Source organism: Herpailurus yagouaroundi, unplaced genomic scaffold, assembly GCF_014898765.1.
Source record: "Herpailurus yagouaroundi ecotype Mexico unplaced genomic scaffold, PumYag 159, whole genome shotgun sequence".
NCBI lineage: Eukaryota > Metazoa > Chordata > Mammalia > Carnivora > Felidae > Herpailurus > Herpailurus yagouaroundi.
In genome coordinates, this window is record NW_024412400.1 from 75,565,416 (window position 1) to 75,581,166 (window position 15,751).

The 15,751-nt window shown below is 40.7% G+C and overlaps 1 protein-coding gene, 1 long non-coding RNA gene and 1 pseudogene across 2 annotated transcripts in view; 1 reads left to right on the forward strand and 2 right to left on the reverse strand.

Moving 5' to 3' along the window:
- Window positions 1-15,751, reverse strand: part of MCF2L2 (MCF.2 cell line derived transforming sequence-like 2) — a 271,514-nt gene that overhangs the window by 232,141 nt on the left and 23,622 nt on the right. The window contains exon 2 of the mRNA XM_040480870.1: window positions 2,312-2,395. Coding sequence (XP_040336804.1) covers window positions 2,312-2,395 — 84 coding nt within the window. The remainder of the gene's footprint in view (window positions 1-2,311; window positions 2,396-15,751) is intronic.
- LOC121034058 (uncharacterized) lies at window positions 6,412-15,266 on the reverse strand. The gene is made up of 2 exons (XR_005792265.1): window positions 15,001-15,266; window positions 6,412-7,731 (listed from the first exon to the last, which is right to left on the reverse strand). It is a non-coding gene; the product is annotated as an uncharacterized LOC121034058 (long non-coding RNA).
- On the forward strand, window positions 13,694-14,461 carry LOC121034056 (chromobox protein homolog 3-like; annotated as a pseudogene).

The window sequence follows — 15,751 nt, forward strand, 5'->3', positions numbered from 1 at the left end:
AGAAGCTAGAAAATGAAAGGATTGTCTTTGCCACAGTCAAAGTGACTTTCCTAGAGCAGAGCTGTCCTCTTGGTCCAATGTGCGTGTTTATAGTTCAATGTTCTACATTAAAGAGTGACAATTAGGGGCGCCTGGGTGGCTCAGTCGATTAAGCATCTGACTTCGATTCAGGTCATGATCTCGTGGTTCATGAGTTTGAGCCCCATGTCGGGCTCTGTGCTGGCAGCTTAGAGCCTGGAACCTGCTTCAGATTCTGTGTCTCCTCTCTCTGCCCCTTCTCCGCTCATGCTCTGTCTCTCTCTCAAAAATAAATAAACATTTAAAAAAAATTTTTTTAAAAAGAGTGACAATTATCTCTATTACTGACTTCATTGTGACATCATACACCACTTCAACTGTGAGCATAGCTTTGGTTCCTTATACAAACTATATCATACTGAAAACTATTCGTTGTAATATAATCCTAAAATAAACATTTCTATGGGATTACAATATACCAGGAAAAATACTCATACAGTTGGCAGTTGCAATGCTAATAAGCATTTTTCATACACTGCATCTTTAATCCTCCAAGTTATGATGATCCCACCTATTCATTATACAAGTGAGGAAAGTAAGGCTTAGGAATTAAGTTGCCAAAGAGATGCAGCTGGTCAACAGCAGAACCTAAATCCGTATCTAGGGCTGTCTGGTACCCATTTATGTTTTCCTATGTCATCCTAAGAAATAAGAATAGAGAGAAGCACTTCAGTAACACTCAAAGGAGGTAACTTTGGAGCACTAAATGCACACATTAATTGGTCACTAGACTTCTTCCCCAGATGAGCCATTATCTACGCCAGAATCATGTGCTGGGGCATTAGGGTTTTGGCGTAAGGCTACAGAAATCCACTTCACCTCACGCCTTCATCCATTCCAGACCTGGATGCCCATTAGCGTTGCAGCCTTCTGTGCCATAAGACCACAGCAGCAGTTGCCAAAAACCCAGAGGGCAGTCCCCACCCTGCCTTTTGTTTTTCAGTGTCCTAGGCTCACTGTGAGAAGCTAGGAGGCTGCACCTTCAGGAGGCTGGTTAGGCACTCCCGCCAGGGCCAACACTGGGCTGCCTACGGCAGCGATGGAGGAGCAGGACTCACAGGACACACCAGGAGGACTCGGATAATTCTGAACTGAGCACTTATTATATCACAGTCTCTGTTCTAAGTGATACAGGAAGAAATAAAAAAAAATGAGGACTCTGCTTATGGAGCTTTCAGTAACTATATGAGCAGTGATCAATGTGGAGGAAAGACCAGAGAATTCCCCAGAATGTCTGGATTGTGTAAGATGTCCCCACCCAGGATGTGACTCATGGATGGGAGAAGTATCCCAGTAACGGAGACTGCATTTCCCTCAAACTCGGTAGGATAAAGATTTTGGAGCAGATTAAATATGATTTAGCAAAAGGAAAGAAATTCGCCTTTTTTTTTTTTTACATCCCATGTTGTAGAGTTAAATTCATACCAACTACATACTCTCCGAAATGGAACTAAGGTGGCTTTGTTGCTTTTTTTCAGAACAGATGTAAAGATGAGGAAAGTGACTTGCCATCTATTCCTCTGTGACATGTGCTAAGGACAACTAATTTCATGCCATACTTCTAAGACAGGTCTAAATATAATTCAGGGTTTGGTATGTACCTCCAGTTTCAGTAATGAAAGTCATGTCACCATTAGCTAAGTGAATAAGAAAGAAGAGTGTTCTGGTAATGACAGCTTCTCAGGGTTGTGCCTAGGCTCAGAAAATTTCTAGCCTCTTCTGAACATTAGCCTCTCTTTATTCCCAAATGTTCAATGGAAATCAATGCATTAAAATTAGGTCCATAAGAGCTAAGAATAAAAGACAAATCTCTCAAAGAACAAATAACCTCACCAGTGCTCGTGAACCCTCAAAACCAAACTCTCTAAAGGTTGGATCTTGGAAAAATATCCAAGAAGAATGTTGGGAAAATGTCATGATGGCAGCTGATATCAATAGCCATTTCTTTTTCCTTCCTCAAAATCTTTTTGGCTCTGTTCTTTACAACCTCAAGGAAATGTACTCCCTTAGGAAAGATTAAATGACACCCAACAGCAACAGGAATGATATCTCTGAGATCTACCCTCCTCCAGATGGACATTTCTCAGTTCATTCTAGGTCTGAGAGAGGCTTAAGATTAAGACTTGGGTGTACTGTTCATTAGGGTTCATTAAGATTTGCGTGTACTGGGCCCTCCCAACAAGACCCCTGCCCCCACAACAAAATCTAAAATACAAACTAATTTGCCCCTTACCTGAGAGAATGGCAAACTGTCTGTGAAGTTGTTCAATTATATCCACTGCCACCAAAGGCCTGATTTCCTGTTGCATGATTTCATCTGCACAAATGAAATACAAATTAGGTTAAATCCTTGTAAATTACAAAGAGAATTTTAAAAGGAAGAAATGGAAGCTTCACTACTCAGGAAATCTGGGACTTATCAAAATATGGTTATACGCACACTATTCTCTTGCACACTTGATTCCTGAGATGCAGAAATGGATCTGGGTTTTGTGCGGTTTGAAGCTTATACCCATGAGCACAGAAGCACACTTCTAGAGCCTCTCCCAAGGTTTTAGGAGGGACCAGTGCAAGGAAGGGGCCCTGAAGTTTAAGCTTAGGTAGCTTCACAATATACCTGCTAGGATGGTCTCATTATCAAGGCAGGTACTCAGGTATCTGCCTACTCCTTTAGGTCTGCAGGACATTTTAAATACAAACAACATAAATCATCAGAGTTCATCTCAAGCTGGGCCATAAAATCAATCTGAGATTTATGAAGGTTCTTTGCTTTTGTTTCCTTCCCTCCCTAATTCCTTCCTTTTTGCCTCCCTCCTTAGTTACCTCAATGCCTTTTTATTTTTTCCCCTTCCAGAATACTTCAAGGGGACTCTTCCCACTGCCAAGCATGTTTAAGGAAGCACTTCCCCATTTTGCTAATTAAAGATGCTCCATACTGAATAAAGAGGTACATATTTTCAAGGCAAAAGTTCAAATCGTTCAAGCACAAACCTACAAATGTCCTCTAACCCTAAGAGTGATCTATAGGCCCTATGATTTGTATTCTATCCATTTAGGAAAAAGAGATTAGAGAAGGGAGAAGACTGAATGGAAATCCTTCACCTGGGCTGAAAAGAGAAAGGCATTTTCAACTCTCACTGCCTAAGATATCATTATCCTCATTTAACTGTTTCCCAGGGAATCTCAAAAAATGAACTGGTTATTGTTTCTACAGCAGTTAAACATCAAGTTAGATTAAGGCATGAGTCAAACAGTCTTGTACATTGATGCTAAATAGGAATCTCCCATTGATTCAGCCTGGAGCTGGGGTAACGTTTTGATATTACAATGTTGACCAATCAGAAGGTTATATTAGGGAAACTCCTCCCAGAGCCTTGGTTTCCACTTCTGGGCTTTTGTGTGAAGGTTCAAGGAGATGACACTTACAGGATGTACATGATGCTCAGCAAATGCTACTTATATCCCTTGATCTGGAAAGGCCTTTCCCATATATGCTTTCTGAAAGTCTTGTTAGGCTGGGGGCAAGTGCCAACTTAAATGCCAAGACCCTTCTCAATGAATTCTACCACTCTCTCTGGAGGAAAGCAGGTAAACCCAGGCCAGAGCTCCTTTATCCCTCCTTTGTCTTTCCACCCTGATTTCACTAAAAATTCACTAATTTCCTGTTTCACTGTTAATTTTGGTGGATGCAATAATGGCACTGTAGTTCTACTTGGCAAAAATGGAGGGCCTTCTCTGTTTTATACATGAACTAAAGTATTTAACAATAACATAAGCCTAAGGTCTGATTAAAAATGCTCAGGCACTACCCCCTACCAAAAATGTATGGGGCAAGGGGAGGGGGAGATGAAACCAGACTGACAAATGTGGATAATTGTTGAAGTTGGTTGATGATGGGTCCATGAGAGTTCATTGTATAATTCTTGTGCATATGTTTCAAATTGTTCATAACAAAATGTAAGTTACAAATGGACACCAACATAGAAAATTTAAGCAGAAATAGGAGTTACATAATGGAAGAGTTTTTCAGAATATAATCTCCCAGTGGTCTGGGAAAGTGGCATATTCAAAAATAGAGCTGGGTTATTATTTTTGCATGCCTGAGGGAGCATATTTAAGAGATAGTGACCCCAAAGAAAAACCAAGTTATAAAATATATCGTTATTGTACCTCAATATTTGAGGTGTGCTTTTGACATTTTAAGGAGGTAAGAGCTGAAAATGGACAACAGAAGTGAGTTAAGCCAACCATCCCCCAACCCATCTCATTTTTTAAGTGAAGAAATGGAGACCCAGAGAGATTCTGACCCTGCCTGTGGTCATCTAATTTAAGCATGGAGGTGGGCTCAGCCTAGGATCACCTGACTCTAAGAGGGCAAATCTCAGCCTTCTATGATAGGATTCCCAGACCCTTGGTCTTCGGGAGCACTGTCTTTGACCACCGCTGAGAGGAGAACTAGTGTCTCTCATTGTGGGAATCTGTAGAGGTCTGCGTAGCCTTTCAACAGAGACCTTTCCCACCTGAGGTTACCAAATGAACAGGACTAAAATTTAGAATTTGTTTTTCAAGCATAGAAATGAGCTGGTTTGCCTTTGCTGAAAGAGCTTGGCCCCCAGCCAGGAAGGGATAGGGTTATCCTTGAAGATTTCCCAGCAAAGGAGCTTCATGACCCCATCTGGCTGGCTGCAACAGATCATGTGAGTTTCTCAGACTCAGGGCTGACCCAGAGCATGGAGATGACCTCAGACACACCCAGCTTTTAGTGATGCCTGACATCTATGGGCCTGTTGGAATAGGGGCAAGGTTGGTTCAGCCCCAAAAGAGACATAAAAAACCAGGCCTGCTGCTGGAGGGCCTTGCTCTCCACTGCTGCATAGATGGGGTTGGGAAGCTCTTTAGTCTAAAGGAACACCTTCCTCTGCAGTGGGAAAGAACCCAGACAGCCCTTCCCCCACATGGGAAGGGCGGTTTCTGCCAACTTCTAGCTAGGCTGCCAGAGCAAGAACACTCTGAGTCTCAGTGTCCTCTGTTGTGAAATGGCTTTTCCTTCTCTAGAAACAGTTGAGCCTGAGCAGTGATAACCCACCGAAGTGGTGGTCCCTGATGCACTTTGCCTGGCCACTTGGTCCTGTGTGGAGGCTTCCTGTTTGCTGCTTGCTATTTTTGATGTACATGGATTAGGCAGAAGCTTATCTCTTTCAACCCTCATAAGGCAAGGGGAGGTGATCATTCAACATCAACACAATTTCTATCCTGCACAAAGTTACAAATAGATCAGGGAAAAACTTGTTCCTTTTCTATCCCTGATAAGTATACAGGCGTGAGATTGTATGCTACCCAGGACCCACAGTTCCAGAGATGCAGAAGGTATCAAAGTTGCACAAACAGCCTCCTAGGTGGTGGAATAACAAACCTAGTACATCCCATGGAAACTCAGCTTAGGAAGGCAGTAAGCAACACCCCTGTGTCGTCCACTACCCAGTCTGAGCGAGCAATGCAGGCTCTGGGGCAGGACCTTTCCTACTGATTGCACCCACCCTCACGGCAGAGGGCAGGGAACTGCTGATAACGGCTTTATGCAGTCTGAGTTTGCAACTGATCAGGAATAAAGGGAGTAAAACCCTCAGCCTCCCACTCTGGCTGTTCTGAAAGTTCAGTCACACTGGGATTTAAAAGTATGGTCTGAAGAGAAAAAGAACCAAATTGCTAAATAAGTAAGTTAGGGGAACAAAGTGTGGTCTGGACCGAAGAGGGAAGGCAGCCCCAATTTTGACGGACCTTGCCACACTTCTACTTTGCCAAGAGAATCTGGTGAACAGAAAAAAATGGAAGAGTTTGCCGCTTAGGTGGACTAGGAATGGGCCCAGGATCCCCAGTCTCAGTCTCTGTGCAGCACACTTCTCTGCTAGTAATACTAATGAACACCAGCTGTGAGCTGGCCCTGACAATGCACCTCACAGATTAACTCATTTAATCGGTCGGATAATGACAGTAAAGGAATGCACCTTTTCACTAAAATGAACCTCCTCCCACCCACCCCACCCTCTCACCCCCACAACTAGACCAGACTTGACTGCCAGGAAAACACGTGTAGAGCAACAGCTCTGAGAAATCAGTTGCCAGGCTGGTAGGAAGGGCCATCCCACGGGGTCACGCATTTCACTTCTCTTTCTCATTGGCCAGGTCAGAAATAACACAAACCCATTTTCCTTCTTTTACTGGGCCCTGTATGAGAGCAATGGTTAACCCAAACCATAAGACTTAGTATTGAAGTCTTGTCTATAAATTAGCAATGAATAAAAGGCATGTGAAAAGCAGATGGAAGATTTTTTTAAGGAGAAATCTAGAATTTTAATAGCAAGAACACTGAAAAATGTCCAATTTCCCACTAGTCAAATAATGCAATTAAAACAATAATAGAATACCTCATTCATCCATAAAATAACTGAGACTCTAACACCCAATCCTGGGGTTTTCTTGGAAAACTAATACATGTACATGACCTTGGGGTGTGAAGCTGGTAGATCCCTTTTAGAAAGTGGTTTCACAATATTTTATCCAGTGATTATTGTGTAGTTACATACCAAACCCTTTATATGCAGCATCTCATTTAATCCTCAAAACAATGCTAAGGGTGATATTGAACTAGATTTGCTCATCCAAGGTCAATCAAGGTCATCCAAGCTCATCCAAGGTCAAGCAGAGCCAGAATTTGAACCCATCTCATTCTGAACTCCAAAGCCCAACATCTTAACCATTGCAATACAGAGTTTCAATACACAGTCATTAAAATCTTCATAATCTTTTATTCATTCATCTAATATCTGGAAATTTAGGCCAAGAAAATAGTAAAATTAAAATGTTATACATAAAAAAGGTAGACTGGAAATACTATTTATAAGAGTTAAGAGATGAAAGCATTCATTATATAATTGTGAAAACCATCTCCACAGAAAAAGATTCAAAATATAATATCAAGGACATAAAAACTATATGTGAGGTGAGACTGCAGACAAGTTTAAAAAAAGAAGAAGAAAGTACGTGGTGTATTTGTGCACATGTGTGTGAGCATATGAGAAAAGAATATTTGAAATAGTTGTGTTAGAGTAACGGAATCATATTGTTCTTACCCACTTAGCTTACATACAGAAAAATATGCTCTGGTAGCCTTTATTTTTTATGCTAATAGGACTTTATTGAAGTACAATTTACATGCAGCACAACGCACAGATCCTCAGTGTACAGTTTCATGTATTCTGATAAATATATACACTCACATAACCATCAAACAGATCAAGATATGGAACATTTCCATCACCCCAAAAGCTTCCTTGTGACCCCTGCCCCAGACCCCACACTGTTGGGAGCTCCACGTTTCACAGCCCTCCCTCTCATAAATACATGTGTTAAAGACCACATGGGTGGCTCTGTCACTCGTGATCCAGTGCTCGGGGCTGGCAGGGCAGCCCCACACATCTACTCTTTTAACACCACTGGAGACCCAGGGAAATACTTCTCCACATCTCTTGATCTATATCCTCAAAAGAAAGGACGTCTGCATCCAATGCTATGACGGTTTGTGGGTTGTGCCACTGCTCGTATCAGGGACAGACGCTGCTTCAGAGCGCTGGGAGGATTGGAGCAGCGGAAGTGCTTAGGTAAGAGAAAAGACAAATTAATGAACATGTCAAATCCTCCCTCTCACACGGTGTGAATGTTGTAGATTCTTATATAATGAAATATCTGCCCAGTCCTACCAATCATCAACCTTCTTTCTCCCTTCTTTAATTTTTTTTTTGACGTTTTTATTTATTTTTGAGAGACAGAGCATGAGTGGGGGAGGAGCAGAGAGAGAGGGAGACACAGAATCTGAAGCAGGCTCCAGGCTCTGAGCTGTCAGCACGGAGTCCCCATGCAGGGCTGTAATTCATGAACTGTGAGATCATGACCTGAGCCAAAGTTGGGTGCTTAACTGACTGAGCCACCCAGGGGCCCCCAACCCTCTTTCTTCTTTCTATTTCATGATGCAAATACATATATTCAAAATGTGAATTCCTTGAATCCAATTACAAAATTTTACTTAGATCACTTTTTTTTAAAAGAGTTCTTTTTTATTAATTAATTAATTAATTAATTGTTTTTACCGGTTTTTTTAATTTTATTTTTTGAGAGACAGAGACAGAGTGCTAGTTGGGGAGGGGCAGAGAGAGAGGGATACACAGAATCTGAAGCAGGCTCCAGGCTCTGAGCTGTCAGCGCACAGAGCCCTACATGGGGCTCAAACCTACAAACTGTGAGATCATGACCTGAGCTGAGGTCAGACGTTTAACTGACTAAGCCGCCCCTAGATCGCTTTTTTTTTAAATTTTTAACTTATTTTGAGAGAGAGAAAGAGTGGGGGGGGGAGGGGCAGAAAGAGAGGGAGACACAGAATCTGAAGCAGGCTCCAGGCTCTGATCTACCAGCGCAGAGCCCAAAGTGGGGCTCAAACTCACAAGTGTGAGATCATGACCTGAGCCAAAGTCAGATGCTCAGCTGACTGACCCACCCAGGCGCCCCCTACTTAGATCACATTTTAGATCACTGCTCTCACCAGAGCTCAAATTATGTGAAAATCTCAATTATAACAACAGTGCTTTTGCTAACATAAAGGCAAGAAAAAAATACATATTTTATGGATTAATTAGTGATTTACAGATTACAGATATCTTCATTACCCATCCAAATTTCATAGGGCCATCAACACAACACTCAGAAACACAATAATTCAATTTTTTTCATCTTTGCTATTTTCTGAATTTTACTCATATAAAAACCACAGCTTTCTACACATTTTAATTTTGTTCTTATGAGAGTATGTTTATAAGGTAGGTGGGAAAATAAAACATGTTTTATTTTATTTTATTTTATTTTATTTGTACTCTTGTCCCAGTCTCTGTCGGCAATGCCTGTTTAAAACTACTTTGAAAACTGGTAAGATATTACTAAGCATAGCATTTCTGTTTTTTAATATTTATCCAAATCCCTTTTCTCCTTTTTCTTTCCCTCACAAAGTTGATACATTTTCTTAAAACTCCTTAATTTCTGCTGACATTTCACATCGTACCCTTGTAGGAGACAAGCACTGCAGAGGTGGAAGTTTCTATGTGATGGGTTTCCTTAGCAACAAGAGCTGGAGATGTCATTTCCCCGTAGCCCTTCATAACTAGAGGAGAGGTGAACCAGGTTCTGCTGCCTGGGGTATTCTGAATAAAAAGCAATCAAGGCCCTGGAGGAAATTCAGAAAATCTGTGAAAATACTTAATCCCTCCTTTTCCCATAAGGCTCTCCTGTTTCACCACTGGGTTTCAAGTACCCCCACCTGCATTTTAATCAATACCCCACCCCCAGCCGTGCTTCTCACATTATAATCAATATATAAATCACATGGGCTTTAAAACGCAGATTCTGATTTAGTAGGCCTAGGGCCAAGCATTTCTAACAAGCTCTCCTGATGCTGCTGATTCAACAGAGAAGCAAGCACAACACTGATTCCAAGGCCTTAGACTATGCTTGGTCCTTTCCTGATGCTTTTGAAAATGCAGGTCAGGAGAAAAAAAAAAGTATTTATTTGGGTTGTTCGCTGCTTCTCTTATCATTCAATAAAAATAATCATCGCTATGTGTTGAAAGTGTTCTTGAAACTGAGGCCCAGATGGTGTAAATTTTCCCTTCTGTGCTGACTGTGAGGTCAGTACCCTGGGAAAGAAGCCAACCCTGGCTTGAGAACCTGCTTAGTTCTCCTTCCAGCACACCTCAAGCCCTGCCCCATTGCCCAGGGTGGGCTCCTTCACGCCTATACCCTCTCGTTCTTGGCCCGCTCCTATCCCTGGATTCAGGCAAGTTTACTGTCTGGAAGCAGTGTCTTGGGCAAAACAATACAATATGGTACAATAGGAGGTGAGAAGACGTGATATGAGTAATAATCATTTAACATAGCATTCTTCCAAACGTTTCTCCACTTTCCTTCTAAAGCTCCTAGACAAAAAAAAAATCTTAATACAAAGAAATAAAAATGGTAGGACTTGAGAAATTTTAGCAATATGATGGATAAACAATTTAATTTTTGTTTAAGAAAAACTCCTGGAACCTCTGGCAAAATTTCCTTCCTTCCTCTCTCGATTCATTCATTCATTCATTCATTCATTCATTCAGGTGTGGAAGCAGAATTAAAAGAACTGGACTTGCATCCCAGCTCTGACACTACCCAGTCCCTCCATCTTCAGGGTCTCCCTCTGTAAAATGGGAATGAACAAAAATTGGAGGGCTGTTGTGAGGATTAATACTACCATTTATTGAACACTTAACTACTGGGCACTTTGCTACATGTTTTACATACATTTTCTAACTTAACTAATTAAAATCACATGTGAAAACAGTTTGTGTATAAGAGATTCAATAGATGCTAATTAAATTTATCATTCGGTCCTCTGAGCTATATGATCCCAAGGATGCCACAATAGGTTTCTCACAAACACCCATGTTGTTGCCATGCATTGATGGTTTGCTTTGAATTTCTGCTCATGAACTCCCCTTGTTGACCTTCCTCTTTCACTATGAAATAAGTCTGATAGAATTGGTTTTGAGTTCAGAAGGACTCAGGAGCAAAACAGAGATTAGAATTAGGTCAAAATATAAATATGTAGAATATGATAAAAGTGGCATTTCACATGAGGACAGGGAGAGATTATTGAACATGTAGTGTCAGGTCAATCTACTAGCCACCAAAAGACATCAAGTTTAGTGACTAAGAGTATCACCTCTGGTACCACAATGCCTAAGTTCAAATCTTGGCTCTGCCATTTACAGTCGATTAATCTTTTTTTTATTTTTTTTTTAACGTTTATTTATTTTTGAGACAGAGAGAGACAGAGCATGAATGGGGGAGGGTCAGAGAGAGGGAGACACAGAATCTGAAACAGGCTCCAGGCTCTGAGCTGTCAGCTCAGAGCCCGACGCGGGGCTCGAACTCACAGACCGCGAGATCATGACCTGAGCCGAAGTGGGCCGCTTAACCGACTAAGCCACCCAGGTGCCCTACAGTCAATTAATCTTAAGCAAGTTGCTGGACTTCCCTGTGCCTTAATTTCTTGGTCTGAAAATGGGGAAAATTATAATACATCCACCTGATATAACTGTTGTAAGAATGTAGTTAATATAGCTAGAGAGCTTTAAAAAATTCCTGGTATATGGTAAGTGCTATGTAAGGTTATTTTCTTATTGTCAAAATGTTTAAGTGTATCCATATTTCACTTCTTGCCAAAAGAACAAACTCCAGTCACATTAAATAATGAAACTATAAACTCCAATATGAAGCCCACCCAAATTAAATAATTAAACCATAAAAATACTAGAAGAAAATATAGGAGGGTATTTTTACAATAATGGAATTAGAACAGCTTACCAAAGTATGACAGAAATACCAATAAGAAAAGACTGATAAAGTTAATTTAAAAACTACTTTGGCAGGGCAAACACACCTTGAACAAACTCAAAAAAATAGCAACAAATTGGAAAATTCACAGCACATGTGGTAATAAAAGGCTTATCTTCCTAGAACATAAAGAGCAACAGTGGGCTGGCTGGTGCCCCCCTCCCAAGAGATATGGCCATGTCCTAATCCCAGTACCTGTGAACGTTACCTTATGTGGAAAAGGGGTCTTTGCAGATATGATTAACTTAAGGCTCTTGAGGAAGAGCCTATTTTGAATTATCCGGGTGGACCCAGAATGCAATCATATGCATTCTTATAAGAGAGGGAAACAGAGGAGAAGACCAGGTAAAGATGGAAACTGAGATTGGAATCCAGCAGTCACAAGCCAAGACAGGCCTGGAGCCACCAGAGCCTGAAAGAGACAAGAAAATAAATTTTCCCTATAGCCCCTAGAAAGCTACACCTTAATTTCGGACTTCTGGTCTCTAGAACTATGAGATAATAAATTTCTGCTGTTTTAGGCATTAAATCTGTGCTTACTTGTTATAGCAGCCACATGAAACAAGCACAAACTAAAAACAGATAATTCATGGAATAAATACAGCCAATGAATTGATGTAAGACTGCAGTAATGGTCAGAAAGGCCAGTTAGACACTCCCAAAACTTACATTAAGATACTCAAATTTTCATTGCTATCTTGAATCACAGACAGAATAAAATAATTGACAGCTAAAGCATATAGGCAAGCATTTCACAACCTTTTACAGTGGGGATACAAAAAGAAAAGCAACAATGTGTATGTAATGCTGTGAGTTTAGAATCCAGAAAGTCTTCATAATCTTCTTTCAAGTTACTTCTTCTCCTCACTGCTAACAAAACCGTAAAGCCCTTATGACTCAACCTTAATACAAAATCAAGGCAATAATTTACACTTGAATTCAAGCCCTGTGGGACTTGTGTGCATGCACAGGCAAGTACCTATGTGTTTTAAGAATGGAAAGCAAAATCTGATTAACAAGTTGTTCGTTCTTATGTAGCAAATACATAGTACCCCTTGCCTTTCATAACACAGTATATGTATTATATCCTATATAAGTGTATGGTATATACTATAAGCATGAATTCAGAAAGTATCCTGCAACAATGATGATCTCTATTCAGTAATTCCCCTCTCTTGAAGAAATAGGTTCCAAATATAAGTAAAGAGTAATGAGGGAGACAAAGACAGTTGTTTAATCACTTTTCCTAGCCTGTGATCCAAGGGGAATGAATGTATTATAAACATTTTCACGGCCAGAAAAAAAAAGGGGGGGTGTAACTATATAAAAAAAAAAAAAAAAAAGCCGATCCATAAAAGAAGCAGTCTTAGAAACAAGTAGTTGCTTCAGCTCTTAGAGAATGTCTTACTGGCTTCCAAATACATGTAAGGCATACTTATACTTAGAAATGCTGTTCCTTCTCACCCAGCCCACTGAAGGGAAGTGTTTTTTTCTTTTTTCTACTCTTTAAAAAAAAATTTTTTTTTCAACGTTTATTTATTTTTGGGACAGAGAGAGAGAACATGAACGGAGGAGGGGCAGAGAAAGAGGAAGACCCAGAATCGGAAACAGGCTCCAGGCTCTGAGCCATCAGCCCAGAGCCTGACGCGGTGCTCGAACTCCCGGACCGCGAGATCGTGACCTGGCTGAAGTCGGACGCTTAACCGACTGCGCCACCCAGGCGCCCCTCTTTTTTCTACTCTTAAACCACCAGTCTGTTATTAGTTCATATGTTTTCAGTGAAATCTTAGCATTTCGGATTTAATATTTTTTTTCAGACACTTTTCTTCAGTACCATGAGTTTCTTTACCTGGATTCATATTTTCATTTTACAAAAGCAACATATGTTTGTTATTTTTCAAAGTAAAAAATACGGTTCCTCGCAGCCGCCCGAAGCGGACGGTGCCACCACCCCAACCCCCTACCCCCGCCAGCGGCTGCCCGGCCCTCCCCCTAGGATGTGGCCGGGCTTCAGGAGTCAGGGCTTCAGGAGTCAGGGCTGGGGACACCGCAGACCCGGGACCCGGAGCAGCTCGGAGGCGGTGAATAATAGCCCTTCAAGTCTGAAAAAAAAAAAAAAAAAAAAAAAAAAAAAAAAAAAAAGGCCTCCAGTAAAACCACAATGCAAAAAAAGGGAATGAAACAGAAGAGAAAGAGTAAAAAAGTAGAAGAGGCAGAGCCTGAAGAATCTGTGGTGGAAAAAGTACTGGACAGACCTGTAATGAATGGGAAGGAGGGGCATTTCTTGCAGTGGAAGGGATTTACAGATACTGACAATACTTGGGAACCTGAAGAAAATTTAGATTGTCCAGAGTTACTTGAAGCATTTTTTTGTTGTTGTTTATTTTTGAGAGAGACAGAGAATGAGTGGGGGAGGGGCAGAGAGAGACACACAGAATCCGAAGCAGGCTCCAGGCTCCCAGCTATCAGCACAGAGCCTGATGCAGGGCTCAAACCCACGAACCCAGAGATCATCACCTGAGCCAAAGTCTGACACTCAACCGACTGAGCCACCCTGGCGCCCCTGAGGCATTTCTTAATTCCCGAAAAGCTGGTAAAGAAAAAGATGGCACAAAATGAAAATCTTTATCTGACAGTGAATCTGATGATAGCAAGTCAAAGAAGAAACGAGATGGTGCTGAGAAACCCAGAGCCTTTACCAGAGGTCTTGATCCTGAACGAATAATTGGTGCCACAGACAGCAGTGCAGAATTAATGTTCCTCATGAAACGGAAAGATTTAGATGACGTTCACTCGGTGCTGGCAAAAGAGGCAAATATGAAGTGTCCTCAAATTGTAATTGCTTTTTATGAAGAGAAACTAACTTGGCATTCTTATCCAGAAGATGAAGCTCGGTAATTGTTTTCATTGCTTCATATATATATACACACACACACACACACACACACACACACACACACATACATATACATGTATATATAATCTGAAATAAAATATTATATATTTATATATAAATATATAAATATATAAATATATAAAATAAATATAAATATAATCTGAAATAAAATAAAAAATACAACTAAACCAAAGCAAGAAAAATAAAACTCCTTATCACTCCTTCACCCCAAATTAAATAAGTATCTCATATATGTATACCTAGACATATATGCTTTTAAAATAGATTCATACTTACACATTGCATATTACAACCTGACTTTTTTCAGACTATTTGGTCATCTCTCTTCAATATGAATTTTTTGATAAATAGCCATCTACAATATTGTTAATGGCTGATTAATGCATTTTAAAAAGTCCTTTTAGCAAACTTGAGATAGTATTGCAAGTAAATGTTTTCAATGTAAAATTTGTTAGTTAAACCATTATTCCACTGAGAATGAGGATGAATAACAAAACAAAAATAAAAGAAAGGCATCATTGCTCTCACAGTACCTTGTTTTGCCATATATTCTAGCCTGATGCAACTTCCCAGGAAATGGTGGTAAGCCCTCATCTCTGCCTCTGTGATCCGCACAGAGGTGTAAGGCAAGTATCTGGGGTCTTGCTGCCCACACTTCCTGCACCAGGAGGCCATTGGATCCCAGGACACCGTGCCACTTTGTTCTCTCTTGGTTCCTCTCAGCACTGTACTCACATAAATGTGTTTAATCCCTTCTCTGAGCTAATCTCACTGAAGTTCATTCAAGGTCATTTCATTGCTAAGAGTTTATCCTTTGGATTGGTGAGTGCTCACAGGATTACAGGCCCAATAGTTACTGGATTTACTCATTTGGAGACAAAGGGAAACTGGAGGATGAGGAGGTGGGGTAGAGAGGGAAATCCTAGAGTCAATGAGAATCAGAATCTTTTTTTTCTTTTTTAGAGGAATCACAATATGAGACATACATCAGGCCACTGGTGTATTATTCCAGGCCACAATCCTCCCCTCCCTCTTTTCCAACCTGTCTAAACTGCAGAGGAATAAAATACAGAGACTTAAAACTACAGCCAGTAGACGTCACTATCTAGACAGGCAACATGGGTTGGTACAGGAAATGATCAGTGTTCAAGTCCTGAAGGAATGTGGACTGTGTCCTGAACCACTTCTAAAGATCAGGTGCAAGTACAATATCATGATTCTAAAATGAAGGATGTTTTTTGTCTGTCATGATCTGACTAAGACCTCCCACCCTTACTACCACTC